At 43.3% G+C, this 25,579-nt stretch overlaps 1 protein-coding gene across 1 annotated transcript in view; it reads right to left on the reverse strand.

Annotated features, from left to right (window-relative positions):
- WBSCR17 (Williams-Beuren syndrome chromosome region 17) overlaps positions 1-25,579 on the reverse strand; it is a gene marked incomplete at its 5' end in the record, with an annotated part of 218,251 nt that overhangs the window by 153,333 nt on the left and 39,339 nt on the right. Inside the window, one exon of the mRNA XM_009319302.1 lies at positions 8,328-8,511. Within this exon, the coding sequence (XP_009317577.1) occupies positions 8,328-8,511 (184 nt within the window). The remainder of the gene's footprint in view (positions 1-8,327; positions 8,512-25,579) is intronic.

A 25,579-nucleotide genomic window follows, 5' to 3' on the forward strand; every position in this document is an offset into this window, starting at 1 on the left:
TTCCATGAAGTATTTTTCAGAAATGTTATGCTTTATATTTTAGAATTAGGGTATCAAAAATACACACTACAACTTAAACATTTACAGATATACAGGCATTTCTAAATGCACATTACTTACTCAGCAAGTTCTAACAAGAAATGATCTACTAAAGGTGTAAAAACAGAACATGCAGAACAGGATTTATTTTTGTGAGGGGCTCTTGTAATAAAGTTATTAGGTTCAGACATATCCAAGGGACATAAAAGCCAGAGCAATTACGAGTGTCACATCCACTTATCCATCTCTCCCCATACACACGAGCTATTTCACATATATGAATGAAGAGTCATTAGAAGATCCTCGGTCTAGGATTTACTGAACAGCCACAATCTGGGGACAACAGGGAGGAGAAGAGGAGGAAAATTCAGCAATGAACTCTAAAATTATTTCAAATGATTCACGCTTTGTGGTTGACTCTCCTTTGAAACAACAGCCATTGCCTGCAGGACAAGCTCACCCACTGCCCGGGTCGCCCATCCCTCTGCCCTTCCCAGCGAGCTGCACACATTCAGACCAGCAGCTCAAGGCAACAACCCGCCGGCCACGCGAGCCAACACAACAGACTGCCACAGATGCTGGAAAACTAAATAAATTACATCAGAACCAATGCTGTCAGACACCAGTGTTTGACTCATACCTCTGCCTGGTTTGGCTGTGAATATGCAACCCATTCAAAAGCTCCCGTGGCAATAGAAAAGCTCTCTGCAGTACATGGAAACAGATGAGTAGCACAAACACACAAGCTTTCATTTCTCTGGAAGCCAACTTAAAAGTGTATCCAAAGCTTAATTTGGTTCATTTATTTTCATAAGTATAGTTTAGTCAGAAGTATTTATGATAACGCAGGTATTTTTCAGCGCCGGAGTTCAGAAGAGCACAAAAGCAAGTTGTTACATTATACTAATCCCATCCTCTGCCAAAGTGTGCATTTAATATTTATTTTTACATTAGTAAATGTTTTATAGCACTTCATTGACAGAAGTCTTCCCTGAAGCATCAGGTTCCAGACTTATAAGAATAGGGAAAAATTTTGTAGTCAGGAAGGGAAAAATTTACCATTAATGGAATCTATTGCGTAAAAAAAAATTAGGTACCGTGTATATAAATCCACGGTCACAGCGTTTCAAGATTACACTATGCAGCACAATGACAGTAAGAGAATCTCCTCACAGCCACTAAACAAACTCTAGAGTTACTTTCCCAAAACAATTTCTCACTGACTGAGTGTAAAGAAGATATTGGGAGTTCTAAGCACTGAAGCCTTTTGACACACTTCTGACTCCATACAGAGCACGCATAGTCGTCAAAGTATGCTTCGACCTTCACTTCAAAAGAAAAAAAAAAAGAAAAAAAAAGGCAAGCTGTCCTGTGTCCCTATCTAAATCCAGAATAGAAATAAAAAAATAAAACCCTAAAATTTTCAGTGGGAAGTCAGACATTTTCAGTTCTAGGGTGATTTTTCACAGCACTCAGAGGAGGCAACCCTACCTACCTGCATGCGTCTACAAGGCACCACACTGCCCTGTGCCATGGAGCTGGCTCCCTCTAAGAGGTCATAGTAGTAGGCATAAAAAATAATCAGCAAATACCAAGCACAGCTGGAAAAGCGTGTCTTTAGAGACTCTTACTTGCCCAGTTTTCAAGAAAAAGAATGACTAGCAGTCCAATAACAATCTCTCCATACACGTATATTGGTATGCGCTGAGGAATAAAGATCAATACCAGTATTTATTCAATAGCCTGCTGGTTTGTATTAGCACTGGAAAAGCAATGCAGCAATAAAGCAGCTTTTTCCTCTCGTGCAAATCATCCAAAAGCTGCAGCACCGTCCCTGGGGAGGCAGGTGGTGCACATGGCTTCCCTGGCGCCCGGCAGTGCCTGCACACACAACACAGCAGCAGTGGCTTTTCAGATCTCAAGTGCCTTGATGATGCCAGAGAAAGAAAAACCTAATTGTTTCAGGTCTGAAGCTGGGTTTGCAAGTATCCTCCTACCCTCACGATCTTCAGAACAGAGAAGGGACAGATTCAGCACAACCTCAAGCATTCCTCTGGAGAGCACAAGGAACACGTGCAGCCTGGCAGAATAATAATGCCTAAAGCCACACAGAGATCGGACAGGTTGGGCAGGATGGCATGCATGGATAGAAAATATCCAGCAACCTGTCTCTGAACTGCAAAACTGATCTAGTTTTGGTGAGCCTTGTTCTGAGACATGTTTCCTTTATGCCAGAGCTTTGACACTGATACTCACTGCTTGATTTCTTTACTTGCTCTCCCAGAAAATTTTCAGGTGGCATCTTTCCAAGTATTGGAAAATACCACTTTTCCTTTTTTATGGCTTAAGCCATAGAAGGCCAAGGGCAAGAGTGTTTTTCACACAACACTGGATCAGACCACAACTGTCTAGCAGGAGAGAAGATAGACAACTAGTTCTGACTTTTTCCCAGAAATTAAAGTATCTTTTAATACATTCCCACATGCTATTCAAACAGAATTTCACATCTGAAACAGTCATGTTTTTCTTTTCCTTCTTACACTGTCTTGATTCCTCACTAGTTTTTCCTTCGGTTATTTCATGAAGAAGAATCATTACGTCTTGCCTCTCTTTTCCTTGCTATTGTTTGTATGTAGGATTGAAAAAAAAAAAACCCAAAACAAAAACCTCTTTGCAAAAGGTAAAATAAGGTATTATGCATGCAAGAGAGAAAGAGCTCTTTTGACCTCCTTCATTTGCAATAAACAGCAATAAGTACAAACAAACAGTCATGAAACACTATTTCCCAGCAAACATCACCAGCATAATTCAAGTAGTTTGTTTTTGTCTTCTTAAGCACTGTCCTTCTGCTCAGAGTCATTTCATCAAGCCTGGCTAAACACCCTAGGGCAGGACATGACTAAGTAACTGGCATATCACCACAAATGTGCGACTCCAGGAATGTTCCAGCTCCTAAAAACTTGAGGAAACCACCAATAAAGAGCTCTTTCACTTGCTGCAATAATTTTTGCAAATCTCTGCCAGTCTACCAAAAAGAATATGCTCGTTTGGGCAGGAGGGAAAGCCAAAAAGCTTTTTGCTTCAAGCAACGCTTGGAGGATGTTGTATGCCTTCTATTTTGGGGAAGAAACGAGACACTAAGACAAATGTGATGCCAGATGTATGAAGCAGCATACAGGGCAGTATCTTGCCTGAGTAATGATACGTGCTGAGAAAGTATCTCATTTCAGTATCTTGGTACAAGAGAAAACTGAGACAAAGGCACCTGCAAAGCCAGGTCTCTTTAGTTATTTCCATAGTGGAAGAGATTTGCTCTTCTTCACAAGAAAATAAATAAATATGATAGCACATGAAACCTACAGAGACTTTCCTGAGCCCCATCAGAGCCAACCACAGGGCACAGGTTGAGCCTCACGGCACAAAACTTTGTCAGTCTTGGAGTCTGCAGGGGAAGCCCCTGAGAGCAGGTATGGCCAGCGTCCAGCGCAGGATGAGAATGTCTTGGGTTCAGCACAAGAGAGATGTGAAGGCAGGTGTGGTCTCATAGGCAGGAGACTGAATTACAGGTCTCCAAGGCCCATCCTCCTGGACAGTCCTGATGTGTCTAAGTCGCATCCACATTCATGACTTCCCAAAGATGTATTCAGTTTTGATTATAAAACCAAAATCCAATTCTTTGGCCTTGCAACACCCCAGTAACCTCAGTGGAGGCTGAGACCCAAAGATAGCCCCATGGCAGAGGGCAAGAGGCTCTCCGGGGGTGGGAAGAGACCCCAAAGGGAGCAGTGCCTCCCGCTACAGCTTGCTCCTGCACCCCAGAGTATGTTCTAGCACCCAGTATGTACATGCTGAGAGCCCCCAAAGGGCATATACAGACCACTTTAAATAAAAATAAAATCAAGAACGGATTTAGTTCCTTTAAGTTAAGTAAGTTGTCAAAGAACAATCCAAAGTCTTCTCTGAAACTCTCTGTCTCTTCCCCTACGTCCCAAAAAAAGGCTTTCAACTAGCTGCTACACAGAAGTCTCTGGTAATAAAACCAGCTAAAGCCAGATGGTGCTAAAAAGCCCAATTGCTCCCAGGCTCCCGAGGAAGGCAGCTACGGAAATAAACGGGTGATTCAGCCACTTGAGACACTTGAGTGTAATGACTCTGACTCAACCCCCAAACACGCCAGTGGGAAAAATTAAAATCAAGTCAGTGATACATAACTGTTTAATCTTTAGCAATGGCTTCCAGTCGATGGTATAGCTTTACCCAGGACATTGCTCTAAGGCTGTGTGGTCCAGCTAGTAAATGCAAATCTTTTACCAGGTGCATGCTGCAAAAACACAAAAGCAGGTCAAGCTCCCCATACAAAACCCCAACGTTTTTCCATGCTTTGCCTGACCCATATGGAGGTCCCACAAGGCAGGCAGGAGGAAGGGGTAGGGTCTCCTGGATAGGAAGCCCTCAAAACCTCTGAAAACCAAGCTGTGGAAGTTGCTTACCACTTACACCGTTTTTCCTCTTTGCTTTAATATCTTGAAGCTTGCCTGCATGAGAACAGCTGTTGAGAGATTCGCAGCAGCAGGGATATGTCATTTTCACCCAATGATTCAATAGTCCTAACAAGTGTGGGTATTAAAAAATTTTCTTAAATCTACCCATTAATCCCATAATGCCATAAAATACCACTGAATCAGAGCTTAGCAGGATTCCAGGAAGGAACAGACTTTTAAAGAGATAATGAGAACTCCACACTTGTATTAGATAGGATTGAAAAGAGAATAGAGAAGACAGAACGTACCAGATGGGCAGATTATGTCATAGTTTTCCTTAATATGATTTCTTCAACCTGAAGCATCTGGTAATTCCACTATCAGAGATTAGATACTGGATAAAATGGATAGGCAGGCTGATCTAACACAGCAATTTTTATTTTCCCCGCTACATGTAGGAGGTGTTCCCATTAAATCATACATCACAGAATAAAATAGAGGTGCATAAAATCTAGTATCAAAGCGGGGAATGTTAGCAGCCCCTAGGATCCCATGTAAATATGCTTCACTTTCAATAAAGAAAACAACACGTCTTCTTAAACCCCCCCATCCTTCATAGGCAAGCAGAAAATGCTGTGAATTGATCTACAATAAAACTCACAAATCAGCCTTGTCTTTCACAGTCTGTGCAGAAAATTGAAGAAAATCTCTCCAGCTCATTTTTTTGGAGATTTGTGTAGAAGACCTGCAGTCTGCGGGCAGCACCTTGGGTACTTCCAGTCTAGAAGTAGTAATTGTTTTCCAGAACATGTAGGAATCTCATCTTAAAGTCCAAAAACCTAATCAAGCAAGATAAAAATGTGTTGCCTATGCTATGTCATCACGCCACTGTTCCACAGCAAGACTTGAAATAAGGTCCCTTGTATCAAAATACTAGTCTTCCCTTATTTTCGCCAAAGGAGTAGCTTTCTCAGTCATCCAAAATGTAATCCCATTATCTGATTCACTCTAAAAGCACATTGCATTGCACACCCAACACAACCTTTCCTACTCAGCAGAAGGCCAGGATCAGCAGCATTCAGTATCAATGAGCTCAAGACTAAGGTCTTACAGGCACAGCTCCCTTACAATATCAGTACCACACACGTATTTCATGTATCCATACGATCAGCAGCACTTTTTTTGAGAATCACTCCAGCATAAAGCCCAATACTGCTCAAGTGGTGAACAGCAGGGTAGACTTTCTGCCTTCCAGCCCTGGCAAGCAGCCTCAGCTTTTCAAGAAAAGAAAAGAAAATCTCTCAAATGAACTGCATTTTATAACCAAAACGAAGATGATAGTCCAAACTACCAAAAAGAGACACCACAACTCCCCAGATAAATACAAGCAAGGTACTCTGCCCCCACTTCTGGCCCTAGGAAAGACCTTACCTTCTCCTAAGCGCCACCCTGTATCCAACACCTCTTGGACCATTTTCTCCAGGGAAACTCGCCTCTATCCTTTCTGCTGCCTCTGGGCAAGGACTCAGAAGGCCATCAGCTGGGACTCGCGATGCCTCCTCTTTGCCCACATCTGTCTGCAAATCACTCTGAGCAGGGACACCTCTGTCTCTGAACCCTTAGTGAGGTGCAGCGAGTCTAAATACAGAAAGATTACAAAACATGCCAAATTTCCCCTAAACTCCCCTTCACTTTGGCCACAGTCACAAAGAGGGGGCAGGAAAAGGACTAAGAGGTCTGATCCAGCATAGCTCAGCACTCAGGAGAGTGACACTTGACCACATTAATCTTTTTCTTTAAAAAAAGATAACATTAAAAGGAAAGAACACATGAGTGACAGCCGCTGCTAGGAACAGTCCGAGTCCATTGGCATTCCAGACGCTGAACAGCCTTTAGTTGAACCTAACAGGCTTCACTATTATATTTAAAACTAATACATGCTTTGTAATGCTTATCAGCTGGAGGGTTTTCAACAGTTTTTCCCCACTAATGCCGCAATTTCAAAACCATTTAGGCTAATTTCCTTTGACTTGAATCTATTTTAATCAGAGACCAGGATACTTGACTTAAATGGTTTGTATTAAACCCTTCATAAAATCAGCTATAAAATTGCACGCACAAAATAGTGAAAGGATCTTGAAGTCAGAAGTAGAAAAAAGCTGAAACTTTTCAAATCCTCCAGCAAACTCAAGCCTATTTCATAACCAGACCAACCGCTGTCTTACAATACCAGGACAATTGATCCCTAAAAAAAAAAAAACCCAAAACTGAACACTCCTGAAGTTATTACATAGATAAAAGACACTAAGTTATGCAGCTGCAGTCAGTACCCACAAATTCTCTCCAAATTGTTAGCCCAGCTCCAAAGTGATGCATATTTAATAAATTGCTGTGCCTGCTCTGTCCTCTCCACCACCCTCCCATGAAATGATGGATAGTGGCACTGAGGAAGAATACAATACAAACCTAAAAATGTCAGAATTAATCCTTTCCTTCCCCCCGCAAGATCTGAAAAAACATTACTTCTCAAATTAATTCTCACAAAGTAATGCTGGCTCTGCTAGAAGCCAGAGTTCTGGATGAGAAATGAAAATAAGAAGCTCAGACTCAGGTAACTGCTAGAGAAGGTCTCACTTCAAGGATTTGTCATTGTAGTGGGATTTGCATATCATATAGCCAAAGGTGCAATTTGTACCTGCAATTCATTTTGTCCAGACGAACCATACCAGCATAATGGGAGGCTGGGCCTCCATTCCTTTGAAAACTCATCCAAATATTTCTGTTGTCAGTGGTTGACAGCCTTGGAAACTCTGAGTGGCTGCTTGAAATTCATGCAGCATGCAGAGAAGTGAAGGAACAAAATCTCCCCATGCTCTCACATCCTTAACAATTTGCTAGTACGCTGGAGACATGTAGCTGCATCCCCTTGCTGCATGATTTTCAATGGTTTGCAGATGCCAAGCAATGGCTTTCTCACTGTCCTAATGACATAGGCATTGGACACATATCTGTCAGAATCTAAATCTCTCTCAGCTCATTTTTTTATCAGGGATTTCACTCCACAATTGACATTTTCCTATTTTGAGGAACACTCTGCTAGCCATATCTAAAATTAACTTTCAGAAAGGTAAACTTACAGCATGTCTTTTCTCACACTCAACAAAATGATTTGGCATCTCATTTAAAGTCAGTTCTTCTGCGGTGCTTAGCAGGTAAACATCATCATCACCATCATCTTAAAAGGTCATTCTGGAGAAATAGTAGAGGAAGGATATTGCTACCTGAGCCACTGGGCTCCCTTCAAAGGCGTCTGCACAGACCTCCAACAGGAGATCCCACAGCAGCCTCCCAGGAGGAGGACTGTGCCGGGAGGAGTGCGAGGGCAGCCGGAAGGCCCTGGAGGTCTTGCAGGGACATGAAGGAGCTGACAAGGGAGGAGAAAGGGAGGGTCTTTGCACACGTTTACAGGGTAATAAATGCCAAAGGCTCAGTGAACAGCCCTTTGCTGACGAAAGCAGATGTGAGCTTCTGATCACATTACTACCACCCAAAATAATGTATTGCTTTAGGAAAATAAAAAGCGCGAGAGAGAAGAGTGGGAAGAAATTAGCTTTTTCCCCCCTGATAAATTGTCTTTATGAACTATCTCAGTTTCAGCTAAACTAAACTACATCGGTTGCTCATTACGGAGCATGGCCCTGTGAACAATAAGGAGGGAAGAGCAAACAGTATCACACGAGAATATGAAAGCAACCATCACTCCTGGCTCTTGGATGATACCTAAACATGTGCGCTCCTGGTACTTACTTGGTTGGACGATAATCTGGTATGGAACGATCCAGTGAAATTTTCTCACTGAGGTAGGAGTTGTAGCCGTATTTCTCATGTGGTCCCTTCGCTTTCTCCTCCTCCTCAGGGGACAGGGTGGCTGGAAGCCCACCTTTACCACGTCCACCATAGCCTTCAATGAGACCAAGTGACTTGGACAGACCTTGAGAGAAAAAAAAGCCACCATCACTGTTAAAATTCATCACTGTTATTTCCAAGCTATCAAAGAAACAAAAATAATCTGAAAAACCAGGGTGTTTTGTTTTGGTTTTCTGAAAACATTTCAAATCCTAGTTCTTTGGCCCAATGCTGGAAAGAAAATTACTCAAGTCTTGAAATTCTTCATGGCTCAGGCACAGCGCTCTGGATAGCTCTGCCACCAGCATCCAACTGATAACCTGTCCCAGGGATCTGTGCGTTTATTTAGTTGTTAGGAAGGTTATTTAGGCCTCCTTCCCACTCTCAGAGGTAATTACATATAAGGTTAGATGTCCCCAGGAGAAGGATAGGTTGAACACAGAATAAGAATAAAATAGGGTTGGTTAACTGCCAACTGAATGAATTTTTGTTCAGTTTGAACAGTGAACAGCATACAAATGTTATGGATTTAAAAACAATTTCCTCTCAAAGCTTTCTTATCTTTTAAAGTATAGCATTCCCAGACCTTTATCAAGTGGAATTATTTATTTATATCTGCATAGCTGAAGGAAATAGGCAAAGTTCAAAACGAGCTGCACAAAAAGAGCTATATTGATGATTTGGTGGTGACTGTGGGAAGCCAAGTTTATGCTCATGTTATTATTTATTATACAGGACACCTGGAATTTTAATATTTTTCATTAGCAGAGACTCATGCTCTTTTTGTCAGAAACAAAAAAAAAGAATTGATGGATGATTTTGTTTTGGTTTTTCGGGGCTTTTTTTGTTGTTTCTTTTTTAAAGGAAGACACCAGGGTATATTCTGTTTTATTTTAATGGCAGAGCCCTGACTCTTGAGAGCAGAACAGACTGTCATCACCACTGATGCTTCTGAAGGGACAATAACCTTGAGGTTATGCACAGGGCTTCATGATCCAAGAGCGTGGTCCAGCTCCCAAACCTACCACGGACTTCCATTGCCCGGGACAAAACACTCTGCCTCCCCATCTACAAGACACAGACTTAAACACTTTTTTCCTCAAAAAGTAGTATTGTGGGGCAGTGAGAAAATCACCTATGAATGTAAATCACAGTTTGAAGCACTTGAATAGAAATTATTATTATTATTATATTATTATTATTATTATTCCTTCTGACAAGGAACCTCTAAACAGCCGCCCCTGCTAGGGAGCTTCTGAGAGTTGATGGAGTCCCTCTGGCCACACTGGGCTTGATTAGATTTTATCCGAGGACAGTAATAACAAATCAACTGCAAGGAGCAGCTGGCTGTGACGTGGAGATGGATTAGATATCCAAGCTGCCTTTTTCCATCTCTAGGCTCAGCAACAGCCAGAGGAGTAAGTCAAGAAAGCTGGGAAAGGTGAAACTTTCTGGCCTGCAGAAGGTCAGCAGATCGCTCCACAAACTTCCTAGCCCCAAATGGCTGGAGGGACAAGGTTCAGCTTGCTTACGGAGAGAAGAGATACCAATTTCATTTCAGACACAGACTCCAACAGAATTAAAACAGTATTAAAAAAAAAAAAATTCTCACAAAGAGACAATTCTTCTCAAAATGTCTATTTCTTTACCAAAATCAGATCTTTTCTACTCAGGAACAGTGCGTCTGTAGATACATAAATTTCCTTAGGGTACCCTAGATCATGTCTTGCTTCTTGTTACTCCAAAAAGACAAAACAGCTTCCTCAGTTCATCAGCTGAGGGTTTTACCACTATAACAGACACATTCTAACAGAAACTCAGTTTATAATTTTAATTCCTCCTTCTTCACCTTCCCCATGAAATGTTTCCACCAAAATCCATAAGAAATTGTCTTACTGTCTACCAATGCTAGTTCTTGGCCAGAAAGACTGTAACACAGAGCTATGAAGTCCTTCCACGGCATCTAGCACGCTCATACTCCTACTATAGGTATTCCTCAGGATCTACCAGTTTGCTTTTAAAGCTTGATTTTGCTTTTCTTCATTCGTTTTAACACATTTCTCACTTCCCCAATGCTTTTGCTATTGGTGCTTTGAATCTACACATCTGTAAGAAGGGCTGAGGAGAAGTGGGAACCTTCTGAGCTGGGTTAGGGCTGGCAAAGGCTCTGTGTACAGAGGACCTTGGCACTGGGCAGTGGGACCTGGGGTTCCCATCCAGTGGGATATCAGAACTGCTAACATCACAGCACCTTGCTCTGTTTAAAGCAGGTTTAAAAAACACAAGCTCCGGTTATTATCAACAGATTGTAATTGTTTTACTCAGACACCCAAGGCAGCACTTCTCCCAGAGCTCCGCGCTTGAAGTCAATAAAGACTCATCCGTCCAAGGCTAATTCATCCACCACAAGTTCTGAATCAGCCTCCAGAGGTGCTTACCTCTGTCTTGACTAAGGTAATTGGGCTCACAACTACAGCACCTCAGTAAAGTATCTGAAATTAGATGGGAGGCATCTAGCTCTCAGTGTTCAAAACACTAACAACCACAGGAACTAGCTATACCAGCCTTTTCCACGTTGCTCAGCCTGGTGGACCTGGGCTGGTATTAGCAGCAGTAGGAGATGCCTGGAGCAAGGATATCTTTGCCAAGGAATTCAGCTGGCTGCACTGAAATTGCAGGCTGGGTGTACTCTACAGCCAAACCTTCAATCCTCATCTACCAGTGAGGTAGACTGTGGAGAGCAGGGCGGGAGAGAGCACAAGGACACCTTCCTTACTTGCCTATCTGTGGTTTTATTACAGAATGAATCTATACAACGGGATGGTGCATGCTTCACCTCTCCCAAAATACAGTCAAGACATGGGCAGAGCCAACATAGACCCATCTGTGCTCCCATGCCCTCAGCTGTCGCAAGGTAGCAGGCTCTGCTGTGACAAGGCAAAATGAAGGTTCTGGTGAAATGAAGCCTCTCTGTTGACTGCAGAGGCACCCGAGAAATGCCAAGACGTGACTTTATATTCAGCAGCTTTGACTGACGAGCCTGTAATGCCATTAACTGCTTTATTCCAAGACCATAACCATGACAACTAGACACACATAAACACACCCCAGCATACATTTCACTCTACTCACTAAGTATATTCCCTTATTTCTGCATATAACCACCTCGGTCCTTCTACTACTATAAACCCTGTCTCAGTAAGTACAGCTATATCCATGTCATTTAACCGAAGGAATCAATGACGGTGATCAATTCATACGTGTTGGGCTGGGCACTACCGTGAGACCATCATCCTCTCTTTCAAGGCCACCCAGGATAGCAAACACATCCTCAGGGATAGTCACAAAGATGAATACTCCCAGGTGCGATGTGACAGGGAGGATCTATGTGTCTGTCTCTGTGCTGGTTACACATTTCATCCTCCAGTTCAGGCTGTCAGAAGGGTTCATCCGTGCAGCTGGGATGTCACTTTGCTGTATGGCACTTCAAAGAAAGATTCAAGTAACGTCTGGCAGGAAAGATAATTCACATCCAAACAGAAAAGGAAGAAATTTGCTTCCAACTGGCTGAAAAGATGCCTCAGGAGAGGCAGGACTGAAAACAAATGGTTACAGCAGACCCTCATCCAGCCAATCCATTCATTCATTCATTTTTATTTGCCCCATTTTAGGGCTGCACAAAGAAGCGCACACGTCTGCCAGCTTGAAAGGCCTTTACTATAGCTTCAGAAATTAACCTCAGCCCAGCCCGTGTGGTTCCTTCAGCCAGGCAGGAACCCAGAGAAAGCTCCTTCTTGGCAGGGAGCTCCTGGGGCTTTGCATTAACCCATGTCTGAGGTACACAGAGACACCCACACGCTTCCCAAGCCTAAGTAAGGGCTCACCTGATCTCCGAATCGCCTTTTTCAGTCCCTGCATACACCGCCATCACTGCAGCAGGGCCCCGGCCCATGTCAGGAGCTGAGAGCTACAGGCTGCATGTTTCTGGAGGTAGCACATACACCTTCTTCCATTTTCTGTTTGCCCTTCACAGCCTGCATGGAAATGCTGTTTGGGACTCAAAGGATAAGCAATCTCTCATATCGTGTTCAAACGGCATAACGCTGCACACGAATGATTAAGTGCCTCTGGTGACGCAGGAGCAGAAAGGGGAAATCACCTCTGAAGCCCATCGTTCCCCATACACAACTGTCCAGGGCTGGTTTCCAGCACAGCCTTCTGCTGTGGCCTTTTACTAGCACATGCTTGTAGCATCTTCACACTTTGAAAACCTCCAGCCCTTTGCCAAACCTGCTTGAAACTGGCCCGGAAGGGCCAGAAGTTACGCACAGAGACACGAGCAAGAAAAAAATCACAGAATCATAGAATCATAGAATCATTAAGGTTGGAAGAGACCTCCAAGATCATCGAGTCCAACCGTCAACCCAACACCACCAGGCCCACTAAACCATGTCCCTAAGCGCCTCATCTACCCGTCTTTTAAATACTTCCAGGGATGGTGACTCAACCAAAGATCTAGAGCATGATCCCATCAGCTTATTTCCTTGAAGAACTGGACTAAAAAGTAAAGAGTCAGAGCTGTTCCGAAGTCACAGACCAAATCCTTTATCATTCTGGGCGGACACCAAAGCAGAAGTGCTGAACCACTGCCAAAAAGTCTCTCCTGATGCCTGCTCCAGCCTATCTATAGTGATAAACAGCACTAATCCCTCACAAAAAAGCTTGACCTTTGGAGCGACTTCACTCCCTAGTGAATTTTGCAAGCTCATGAGATGGTAATGGGCTGCATCAAGATTAGATGCTCAGTGTAGATCAGAGGTCTGAACAGTTGTGAGCTTCACTCATCCTTAAGCCACATTCACCCAACAAGTACCTTAGAAACGAAAATAGGAATTTTTTTTCGGAATCTCCTAAAACATCTGAACTTTGAGACAAAAGGAGTGTATTGCTCTTATATTCCAGGAATAGAAGGAAAAAAAGACACCACTTAGAGCTGCTAAGATTGGAGCCACTCCTGCTGAAACAGCCAGACATCGGATCCCCTGGGGACTGACAAAGAGTTGGTTTTCTTCAAGATGATATAAAAATTTAATCTCTACAGCAAAACTATTCCTAGACTGAGTACAGTTACAGTAAATATATTATTCTCTCCTTAAACTGGCAGTATGTTTCATAAGGAGACAGGATTTTTCTAGGATAGAGAAAACCTTTGGTAAAATACAACATAATGTGATGCACAGCCTTCATTTATAAAGCACCCAGCCAAACAGGCTCCCCAGGCAGCAGGCACGTTGGAAAAGCATTTTGCTACATGTCAGCCTAGATGAAGGAAGACAATAACCCTACCAATACAAACCTTAGCTGAGGAAACTTCTTTCATTAAGAAAGCTAGGGAAGAGGGAAGAGTATCTGAAATTGAAAAGCATTTCTGAGAAACAGGGGTCCTGAGCCTTAACACTGAGGGTGGGGGAGGGAAAAAGAACAGGAGGAAATAACATAAAGATTTCTGGAAAAGCAAATTCTTTAGTTGCATCCTTCCTCGTTTGTTTATGTCATCCTGCTGCATGAGTTACAGAGTATGCATAGCTCAGGTTGAAAGGCACATTCCTATAGCAAAGAGGAACACGAAGCCCTCCTCAAGAAGAAATAAATAATACTGAAATGGTACTGAAAAATAAGGGAAGCATAAAGAGAGAATTAAAGTAGACGTCTTTGAGAAGTACAGCTCCTATTAAGCTAAGCACCATGGATCTTCCAGCCCAAATAGCTCTCCTAGGGACGTGTGCTTCTGGCCTCGCTTCAGCCAGAGATTTGGAGGCTAACAAGAAATTTCTGACTCAGAGAAAAAAAAAAACGCAAAAAAATGATGAGGTAAATGGCCTAATATGTGCCGTGTGTTACACTGCGGATATTGCCTCTGCGTGACCTCTCAGTGAAGGTGGAAAGAGAGGATACAACAGATGGGCTTTTAGGGGTATTTTATGAGAAACTAGAATAGATACCAAAGGGCGAAATGTCATAGGTAATGCTAGAAATTACGGAAAAACTGCTGAATTTTTTAGTGTTGTCCTGCCGATAGCTGCAAATACAGACTATTAAAGGGACAACTCATTAATGATAAGGGTAATGGGCAGACTGACAGGCACCAATTTTCCTTTGCAGCTTTGGTGGAACCTGAGACCTGGAATTTTCTCTTTTCTCCCTGCAGCAGTTTTTAGACAGTTTTTACCCAGTCTTTGCTCAGACCTTTTGTTTATTAGACTAAAGAACACAAGTTCCTCTGACTGTAGGTTACACCTACGTAACGTGCAACCACGTGCGGTTAAAGGGCTATGGAAATTGTGTAGGGAGTACCAAATACAACTGGCTCCGTCAGCTCCTTTGCTCTTGCTGCCTCCCCAAAGCATCCTTACACTCTTGCAAAGGAAACCAAAAGCAGTAGTAAAGGGACTGGAAGATAAGAGAACACTTTCTTGGGAGGGACACCAAAAAAACAGATTTTAAAAATGAGCTTAAATACTAGAGTCCAGTGGAAAAATCAGTATTCCCCTGAACCCTATACAATTCTATTCAGTGTACGTGCTAGGTATGTTTTTCCCAGGGCTGACCACTTCTCAAAAGCCAGTATATCCCCAAAATCAGATGCCGCAGCAGCCTTCCGACAAATCCCCCTTGCTAAAGGATCAATGCTATCACCTTCCATTTGGACGGAACTTTTCCAGTGAGCTGTCTTTTAGCATATCTGAACATCTCCTTCAGCTGCAAGGATCTGATAGAGCTGTTTGGTGTCCTTTGCCATGCAAATGATTTGTTGGTTTACCGCAGAGATAAACACAAACATGGCGAAAGGTGGTTTCAAGAAAATTTCAAACCTCTGGCTTCACGCTGAACGACAAATGAGAACTCAATAAAAGCAGCAGATGAATGCTGCTGGGCCCATGCTTGGTAAGCAGGGATTTTAGCCAGACACAGACTAACTGAAAATATAGCGTACTTTACCTGTAATCCAACATATTTAATCTCTAAAAAAGCTCCTGTGTATGTAAAATTATTTGAATAATTCTCACTAAAATGTATTTGTCCAACAGAGCATTAAGTTTCACTTACATAATTGTGACAGGGGGGTGCACAAGAATCGTGCACATTTTCCAGCAGCCCAGCCAGGCAAACACCAAAGCAGGCTGCGCAGCTCCTCATTATTAACTATATTTAAGAAGAGATTAGATGAACATCTGTATGAAGAATGATTTAAGTACAGCTGTGCTTACATCATTATGGGAACAGTCAGACAATATCGAGGTTTCTTCCCACCTTGTACTCTATGAAAAGGATGGGAGAAGCGAGCACAGTTAGACTGCATAGTTTGAAGTCTCATTTGAAATATTTTAACATAAATATACAATTATACACACATATATGCGTATATGTACATACATACACATATTCAGAATTGAAGTTTTCTTATCTATATGGAAATGGAAACACGGAGAAATTACCTTCAGAGCCAGAGGGAGGATCAGCACCCGTTGCAAGGAGAATATAGTCACCAGGAGCGTTTCAAAGCCCGTCTCACCCTGGTTAGGCCATTACACTACCAAGTTCTGGTTGTAAATGATAATTTCCCAATCAAGATTCACCTCAGGCACAAAATAACAGAAATCCTTCAACTGGCTGAGGCTGTTCAGTTCAGAGGAATGATTTAGTTGATTTGAAAACCTGGGACTAGTAGAAGAGCTTGGACATAGATCTATGCTCCCTGAAAGTCTGAAGATCTTAGCGTCTACAATTCTGCTTCACATTTTTAAAACAGCTTGTTGAAAAAAAGGCAGGACTTAGCAACAGAACTGGTTTAGAGTCAGAAAACCGTAGAGAACCTGGCTAAGAAAAGCTCTCTGTAGCTCAGCAGGGAGAACAGGCAGTGCTTCGATGGGAGACAGGCATAGATATCTTGTTCAGATACAAAAGACAAGACTGAAGGTGATTTACATCCCAAGGAAAAGCCTGGACACGTGCAAAGCATTCCTGGCAGTTTAATTGGAGCAATGCTCTTCCCAAGCTTGTACTGACATAACCACCCCAGGAGATGCCCTGCTGCTGGGAGGCTCCCCCTTTCAAATGAGAAATTCAACCCAGAGCCCAATGGCTTACAGTTGTTAAAAGTTTGTCTCAAAATGACCAGTTACACTCTGCTGCCCTCAGCGTGGTCTACGGTTTCAAACGGATATGGCTTTCCCGTGCTCTTCCCACCTTCACCTCATGCCCCACTGCACACGGCGTTCAGCAGCTGATGTTTGCACCGCAAAGCATCCACTGTAGGAAAAAGGACTCCTGTAACCAGTATGAAGTTCATAGTGCTTTTTGGGATGAAATATGCTGTAATAAGCCACATCATTACACCAGCAGGTGCAAGATACATGCGTTGTAAGAAAGGATATATATTTTGCAGGCAAGGCATTGATATATTTGAGGCAGTTGCCAAGTAATGGAGTGACATATGCAGCACCAGCAGCTGAATCAAATCCAGATAACAGACTTGGATCTATCTGCGAGGGGGGATGGATGAAGCGTACTTGCAGAAAAGGCAAAGAAAAGAATGTGTTGTAGCAATCACACTTGCACATTATGACACAAATACAAATTTATATCTCTGACTAACATACGGGACCATCATATTCTGGAAATACCTGTGTTACTTACTGGAGAGGAGGAGGAAAAAAAGGCAAAAAGTAGTAGATCACAATGTATAACAAAAAGGAAAATCAGGGTCGAAAACATCACTAAGATCATTTAGCAAGGTGTCTGACTCCAGGCACACTGCATCCATGTTCAAGGTGTTGAAGAGCTCCAGAGAGCTCACTTTATTTAGCCCTGCCTAAGGCCTGCTTTCAAGGATTCAATCTTACTGGGATGCAGGCAGAACCATTTCCCCACCAACACACAGCAGCATATTTCCATGAAGTGTTTAGAACAGTCTAAAGCAATCTTCTCACTGTTATTTTAAATTGGCATAAACCATCGTGAAGAACTGTCATGCCCAGGTAGCAACAACAAAGCAAAAAATACTCTCAGTTTGAGAGAAGAGGGGAAAATCAATAGAAGAGCACCCAACACACCAGACACAAGTAATGAGACTTAATCAGAGAGAGAACAGATGTCCTGCATAGCAGAGCAAGTCCCCCCCCCCAGCACAGCACAACATCCTGGGACACACCAGCTTGATTCACAGGCAATACGACTGGATTTGTATGGCTTAAAACCACATTCTTGGTGAGACACTCTAGCATCAGCAATCTGCGTTCAATTTATTTCGAGGATCCTTTCTCTCCACTGTTGGTCACTCAAGTGGCTGCAGACAAAATGCTCCCCAGGCTTCTCCCTCTGGACCTTTTTTGCCTTTTTCCCCCTCTTAAGACCAGACTAGTAACACATAAGCAGGGATGGTTGCTCCACTATGAGCCATAAATCTGGAAGTTACCTGCTGAGGCTCCAGGACAAGAGGGGGACTCAAAGCACGCAACTGCTACTATGGATGCTCTGCGAGAGGCGAATTCTCTGTATGGGAGCAAGATATCACAGCTTCTCTCCACATTGACAGCAGCGAGGTTAAAGAGCAACACTAAAAGCTTTGTCCAACAATATATCTGCTATGAATTAACATACAGCTATCTAAAACCTGATGAAGTATCATAAGAAGAGTCTGTATTAGTAGCCTACCAATGCAGTATAACATAAACTGTGGCAGGGCTTCACATTAGAAATCTGATACTGTTCCAGTAACTTCAAAGATCAATTTAGGGTGCGTCACCATTCAAAACAAAGACAAGGTCCTTGGTCCATGCACCTAATGGTGTATTGATTCAGCAAACACCTAAGTGCTAGCTCTGCACTTCGTGGATTTTGCTGAAGCACCCATGCTATTCCCATACATGCCAACTGACTCAGTGCCTATCCGATAGCTTGGGACACAGGAGCTTGAATGAGAAAGGCCAAGGGTAAAAGCAATCTTGCATATTTATGCTGGTCAGCCATGAGCCCGTTTGGGTGATGAATTAAGCAATTGTCTGCAGCTTTATTTTTAGAAGGTAGATTGCAATTCAAGCAAGTACAAACTATCTTGCTTTCCTATTTAAGCCGCCTGGAAATCAGTCTGGCAGGACACGTGGCTACGTGCAAGACCTGCTCAGAGAAGATAGCAGGAACAGCACAGATGGCAAGAGCAGCTCTTTTGCCCGGAGAAGTTATAGATGCCCCATCCCTGGAAGTGTTCAAGGTCAGGTTGGATGGGGCTTTGAGCAACTGTTGGAACTAGATGATCTTCAAAGGTCTCTTCCAACCCAAACCTTTCCATGATTCTGTGATTCTGCACTGAGGTCTCCTCATTTATTTTGAGACCCAACCCAAGCATCAGAATGCACAAAGGAAAGTTAGGATTCATTGCTCATTGTAACATCTTCTGTGGTACAGGCAGTTTAAGAAGTTCCCAAACTCTTCTGCCCTCAGCAGCAAAACATCACCCCTCTCATTTGTGCTGATGCAGTGATTTGTGGGGCCATTCTGCAAACTATTCATCCCCGGGTAGTCACTCCTACCAGCCACTGTCAGAAACCCAGAGTTAGACGAACCTTTTGTTTGACTCTGCATTGCTGCTTTTACGCTTCAGTGTAAAATTTAACTTCTTTGGGTAGCGCAGTGCATTCCCACCCCTATCACAACCCTTCTGCATCCAGGCAGAGCTGCTGCCTGGGCATGCCACAGAAGTGCCAAGCTGCAGTGTCAGAACAGGACCACACAGCCAAAGGTGGGGAAACAAGAATTTCTTAAATCCATCTTGCCCCCAGAGAAACTGCAACTAGAGTTACACCCGCACTGGGACAGGACTACCCCTGGGAACCGGAGCAGAGCCACAGGAACAAGCATGGAAACAGAACAGAACCCACAAACACACAAGCCAACGTTTTTTAAACCCCATTCAAAGGTTAATAATAATATTTTGCACTTTTATTTTCACAAGGAATCTGTTACTTCCATATCGTGTTTCTATAACAAGCTGTTGGTGTTTGTGGTTTCTTTTAATGCATGTTCTTCTTTTCCTTTTTGTAAAACATTTCCTCCCTCTATAGATTAGCCTGTTGGAAAGGGGGGGAAAAGTGGCCATTTGGCACGAAAGGAAAGTAAGAAATACCACACTTTAGCACAGACATCATAAACACAAAGCTGGCTACTCCATTTTGGGTTTTTTGGTTACGTGATAGGTTACACGTTCAGCACGCAAACTGTGTCAGCCCCACACACAGGACATCTCCTCCGCAGAGCCACCGGGAGCCAGGGAACGGGAAAGGGCAGAAAACTGGAGACAGTCACCAAACTGCTGTACCAGGTCAGGCTATAAAACCTTACAAAGATTGATGAGGCCAGCCAAGGAGCTCCCTCCTCCTTCCCTAGTTCCCCCTCCTGAAGACTGGGGGAAGGAGGCAAGCATGGGTGGCATTTTTAACCCATGGCCTCAAGCAGAGTAGCCACATCACTGAGACAACATGCCAAAAAGTTGGGAATCAGTGGAAAAAAAGGTATGTGGAGCTGTACCCTGAGAAACACCACTTTTCAGAGGGGTCCTCAGCATGCTTCCAAGTTGCTCTACAGGGGCCCTTTGATCCCTATTACCCTCCTTGAGCTACCCCTAAACCTGCTCATTAAGCTATTCTTCAAAGACCAACATATTATAGAAGGGATGACATTGCCCACAACGGGCTTTCCCAAAAGAAGAATGAACATCTTGAAGCCAACATGGAATTATTATGTTAACACAGCTGCAGAAAGAGAAACTCAGAGTTAAAATGTGCATCTTCAGCAAGCATGTACATGCTTCTTGCTGCTAATTGCATTTTACTGAGCTGTGAACTTAATACTTTTTAAGGTCAAAAAAGTCTATTTTACAGGGTTTTGCTTAGTACATTTAATTTCTTTTATAATACTTGTTCTGGCTGTGCTCAGATGCTATTCTCACTCAGCGACTGAGCCAATTTGTTATTGGTTTACTGGTGTGCATTCAGTGCTCTCAGATATACAGGACACCCCAGAGAGCGCTTTTGCTCTTCAAATTTCTTCCCATCTGTCTGTGCTTTGCAAATAGGTCATAGGGGTGACACACCATGACTTGCAACATCTAAGGACAGAAATAAAGGTGCTAATTTGGTCACCAGAGAGAAATATTCTCCACTGCGATGCCTTTATTCTTGTACACATCTGCATTCTCCAAAAACACCCACTATTGATGGATCCAAGGTGTTTTATGTAAGATATGTATTAATGTAATGAACATACGAGCACAATAGATACTTCTTAGATAAAAACCTGGAATTGCTCTAGTATGTCTTCGTCTCCACATGGCAAAGGCAGGGCTTTGCTTAAGTTCAAGTACTTTGCTACCAAACCCAAGTTACCGAACTCAGTGAAACTATTCAAGTGCTTAAATAAAGCATAAGCTTAAATGCTTTGTCAGACAGGGGTCTCAAGGAAGGAGAAATGGAGCTTGCTCTCTACCATCAATGCAAATTTATGAATGGTTATGCTGTACAGCATTGGAAACAATTCCTAAGAGGTCACAGATCTGTGACTATTTAACTTTGTGTTTCTATAGAGAGTTTCTGATGATAGGCACTAAGTGCTTTAAAAACATAATTAATGCTCAAAGCACTCCTGAGAGGGAGCTAAATATATGACTTATAGATTTTTAAGCTACCTGAACTAGGACTATCCTTGTTCTTTTCATAAAACACTTGGTACAACACTGTACATGGTACAACAGGGTCTCGGTCCCATTGTGTTTGGGGCTCCAAGAGAACACAAGAGAAAACATAACTCACTCCTTTTCCAGATGGTCAAACACAGAAAATAATTTGTCCAAGGTGACTTAGCCAGAAAAGGTCAGTGTTTAGAGACAGAATCTGAGTCCCTGTGAAATTAAAGAGCTTACTGTCTCCAGAACAAAAATCTGGGCTATGTTAGAGCAGTAAAAGCTGCTCAAATCCTAAAGCGAATCCTGCAGAAGACAGTCTGTTCCAAGGGGTGAGGAACTTGACTCAGGACAGGCCACCATGGCAGGGTAGCTTCCTCCAGAAGCTCTCCCTCTTGAGTGACCAACACCAAATGACAGGCAATGCCTGAGCACTGATCGCATGGCAGCTGTACCTCACTCCGAGAGCCAACCCCCAGGTCGCATGGCTGATTTGGAAGGACCAGATCAATCCAGTGTGCCAGCTTCAACTGCTACAGTGTTTGACAGGATTTTGCTTTCTGCAAAAGCAGAGTGTTTGCAGTCTTTTTCTGAGAGCAATGCATTCAATTAAAACGATGACAAGAAGCCCCCAGAGGTGGAGCAAGCACTGAGGTGTGTGGTGTGTCTGTGGACCAGCCTCCATAAGCCTCCTGCCCTGCGGCTGAGATTCCTACACACCCCAGGGATGTGTCCAGCACCAATGTCAGGACAGTGCACGCTTGCCACTTTGCTTTCTGGTCTCCAAGTAGAAAATAAGAGGTCTTACAAAACGTGGCCTTTGCCAAACCTCCCCTCTGGGAGGAACTGCCTTGCATTTGGCATATGGTGCCACGACTTCCCATGCAGATGCAATCCTCATCTCCATTTTCTCTCCCACCCTCTCAGCCCTCTAGCACACATACTTTCCTCTTCTGCTTCTCCATCCTACCTTCACTTTATTTCCGTCCCTTAAAGCCCCTGCTGATCAGGGCAGTCTCCCTTCTATACAACATCCCTTGAACGCTTCAGCCCTTGCCCCCACCAGCCACCTCCTGTCCCCAGGACTGCACACCCTGTGCAAAATCATGGCCAGATCCTGCCCTGGAGGAGCCAAGATCAGGCCAGAGACTCCCACCCAGATTCCCATGCAATAAATTAATTCACCCTTAAAAACTGTGCTAATGAGTAACCCTGTAGCTCCCCAGCATACAGAAATCGACTGCTCTTTTTATGTTGATACTTACAGTTAAAAAAATTTAAATGCCTTGCCATTGGTTGTTCTAGACATGCAGGGAGAAAGAGAAGTTGTTAAGGTTATATTTTAATTAATCCCCAAATTCATCATCATAAGCAATTTGGGAAGTATCTTGCAACCGCTCAAACCATGTGTTAAATCTTCCTCTCACTCTTCCACCTATCTAGGGAGAAATGCAATTAACACCCACCTCGCAAAGCCTGCCCTCTTCACCCTTAAGCAGATTAAAGGACTTAAGGGGGGAAGAAGGTTGTTGTACAATACCCAGGGTCACCAACCTCATTTAGCAGCTCCTTGTCTTTCCAGGTCAGGTTTACCAGGGAATCAGATTCCCAGTGGAAAATGCAGCTGCAGTGCACATTGAGCTGCCGAATCCTGAGCCCCATCCCTTCACTGCTCAAGCAGGTCCTGGAGATGCTGTGGAAAAGATGCCCTAAAAAGATGCTCTTTTCAGAAAATGACGGTATTGCTTTACAATCCCCAAAACGATTACAAATCCAATGCTTACAGCAGAGAATGAAAACCAGACCTTACTAGGAGCTCAGGGTAGACAAAGGGAGCTGAGGACCTAAACTGGGGACATCTTTCTCTAGCAGGACAGGGTCATACCCTCCCCTGACTCACACGAGGGCTGAAGGGGACCCCGCCTCTTTCCCAAAGACCTCCTTCCAGCATCTGCCACTTTTTTTCTTCCCGCTTGCTACGACAAAGCTTCCCACACACCCTGAATTTGCAGAGATTGCATTTCCTTGGGGAAATTATTTATTTATGAGGAAAACTCAGCTCCCACTTCAGATGCAGGTCAACAGAAAAAACAAAAGCATTACATGCATTTCTCCATGTTTACTTATTAAGGATATACCACCTTTTGACAACACCCGAGAGCAACATGGATCTACAATTCAAAGAGAATAAGAAATGTTGAGCAGGAAGTGAGGAAAGGCAGGGAGAGCAGTGAGCCGCTCTCCCAACTCTTCTTTTGGGCTTAAATTTTTACACACTCTCAAAGCGGAATGTGGCAGACTGAAGTATTTTAAGCACTTGCTCTTCAGTGCTGCTTTTCCAGTGTCAAGATTTCCATCACGCCAGAAGTTCACACCTCTGCTTCCACTTTGGCCACCAGGCACTGCTACGATAACCCTGCACTCATGGTCCTCCTTGCATCTCTACGGTCAAGCGGCTTTCCAGACCACAGCCCCGGACCCGTATCCACAAACCCTACCCTGTGCACCACCCAGCCCTTCCTTTCCCTTTTCCTACGCCTTCCGTACCATGATCCACCCCTCGTCTTGGGCATCTCACCCCTCATTGTGTTCAAGGTCCTCAGAAACATCCTCCAGTAACACTGACATGCTGAAGCGCCTTCTTTCTATCAGAGAGGAGAATATTGGTGTTCTTTAATAGATGCTATTAAAGCATCTAACAGCTGACAGCATTCATCCCTCTTTTCCTTAAAACTGATCCTTCTCACTTGAATCTGCCACATGAGTTTATCAGCAGACAACCCTGGGTATCAAAAACCTTTTATTCTACGTAACCATGCTAAGCGTGATGTCAGGCCACTCTGGATTTATTCCTCTGGATACACTCTTACTCAGTTTTCATATTATTGATAGCAACACATTACCATCAGAAATCCAGACTCCAAACTACCAAGTTAAACATGCTCAGAGGCTGGTGCTGATTTGGCATCAATCCGCAATTCAGGTATGCACTTGGGCTTGAAACAAAGACTGCAGGACTTCTAAATCTGAAATTTGGAGTTGTAATTTCATAACTCTGAGAGAGCTTTCCCTGGAGGAAACGCAGAAGGGACCTGTGAATCTGACGTGCTGCTGACGCCTTGCTGTGCTCCACATGAACTTAAAAGCAAGCCATTAGATTAATTTGCATGAGTAAAAGTAAGTTATATGACTCACAAACCAAAGTCGCTATCCCTGGGTGGAAGGGCACACGGCTTGCAACCTGCATGACAGCACCTGAAGATACTGCAATATTGGCAATTACTCTCCATACCACCTTCTACAGATTAAAACAAGTATCTGAACTACTGAACCTAAGCTGCTAATGGTTTCATAGCAGTCTGACTTCACAGGAGTCCTTCACCTTATCTCAGTAAGCCTTGAGACAGATCCCTTTTTATCTAAAACTGACCAATTTGCTGAGGGTCACTACCATTTGGAACTGAATACTTACTGAATCTTATTTCAGATGCAGGAAAAGTTTTCTCTGTGACACATCACCCCCATTGCCTACTTGTACCTGTAATCACTTCCTGAAGGTACAAACCTAATTTTGGTCCCAGGCAGGTAAGTAGCAGTTTGAACCAGGCTTTTTCCTATGTGCATGCAGATGCTTAATGATCTGTGCTCGGGAAAAAGGAAGGGGGGAATAAGACACACAAAAATACAGCACAAAAATAATAAATCTATTTGTGTTGCTCAAGGTTTAAACTCCAAACTGGGTATAGTTATGGGGCTGACAAGAAAGGTGCATGTAGTTTGAGCTACTAGAAAATAACTTGCTAAAAAAGTCCTCAAAAAATAATCCTTTTTAAAAGGTCAGGTTCCTGAGAGGATACATTTAGAAAGACAGTATCACGTCCCTTAGGCCAAATAACTTGTCATACTTTCAATACATGCGTTCTTGTAAGGAATGTGGTGCTCATTTCAACTAGACCAGCCTCAAAAATCAATTGTTCCTGGACCAAGTCTTTTGAAAGAGAGAAACAGCACACATGCCACAAAGCCAACATGCTCCACCCCCCCAACCCTCAACCTTCTACCAGCCAACATGTGCAGATCCCCTGCAAGTCCAAAGAGAAACCACAGCACACTGTTCAATACCAGCCCACCCCCTGGCTCAGGAGGTAAGTGGACACTAGAAGGTACTTTGAGTAAATAAGGGCTAAATGGACATTGTTGGCTACACTTTGATGTCCCAGCATGGCTATTCTTGTGCTCCCATATAGATTCATAGAATCATACAATCATTTAGGTTGGAAAAGACCTTTAAGATCTTCAAGTCCAACCATTAACCTAGCACTGCCAAGTCCACCACTAAACCATGTCCCTAAGCACAACATCTACATGTCTTTTAAATACCTCCAGGGATGGTGACTCAACCACTTCCCTGGGCAGCCTG

The sequence above is a fragment of the Pygoscelis adeliae genome, unplaced genomic scaffold, assembly GCF_000699105.1.
Source record: "Pygoscelis adeliae isolate BGI_AS28 unplaced genomic scaffold, ASM69910v1 Scaffold282, whole genome shotgun sequence".
In the NCBI taxonomy this organism is placed as follows: Eukaryota; Metazoa; Chordata; class Aves; order Sphenisciformes; family Spheniscidae; genus Pygoscelis; species Pygoscelis adeliae.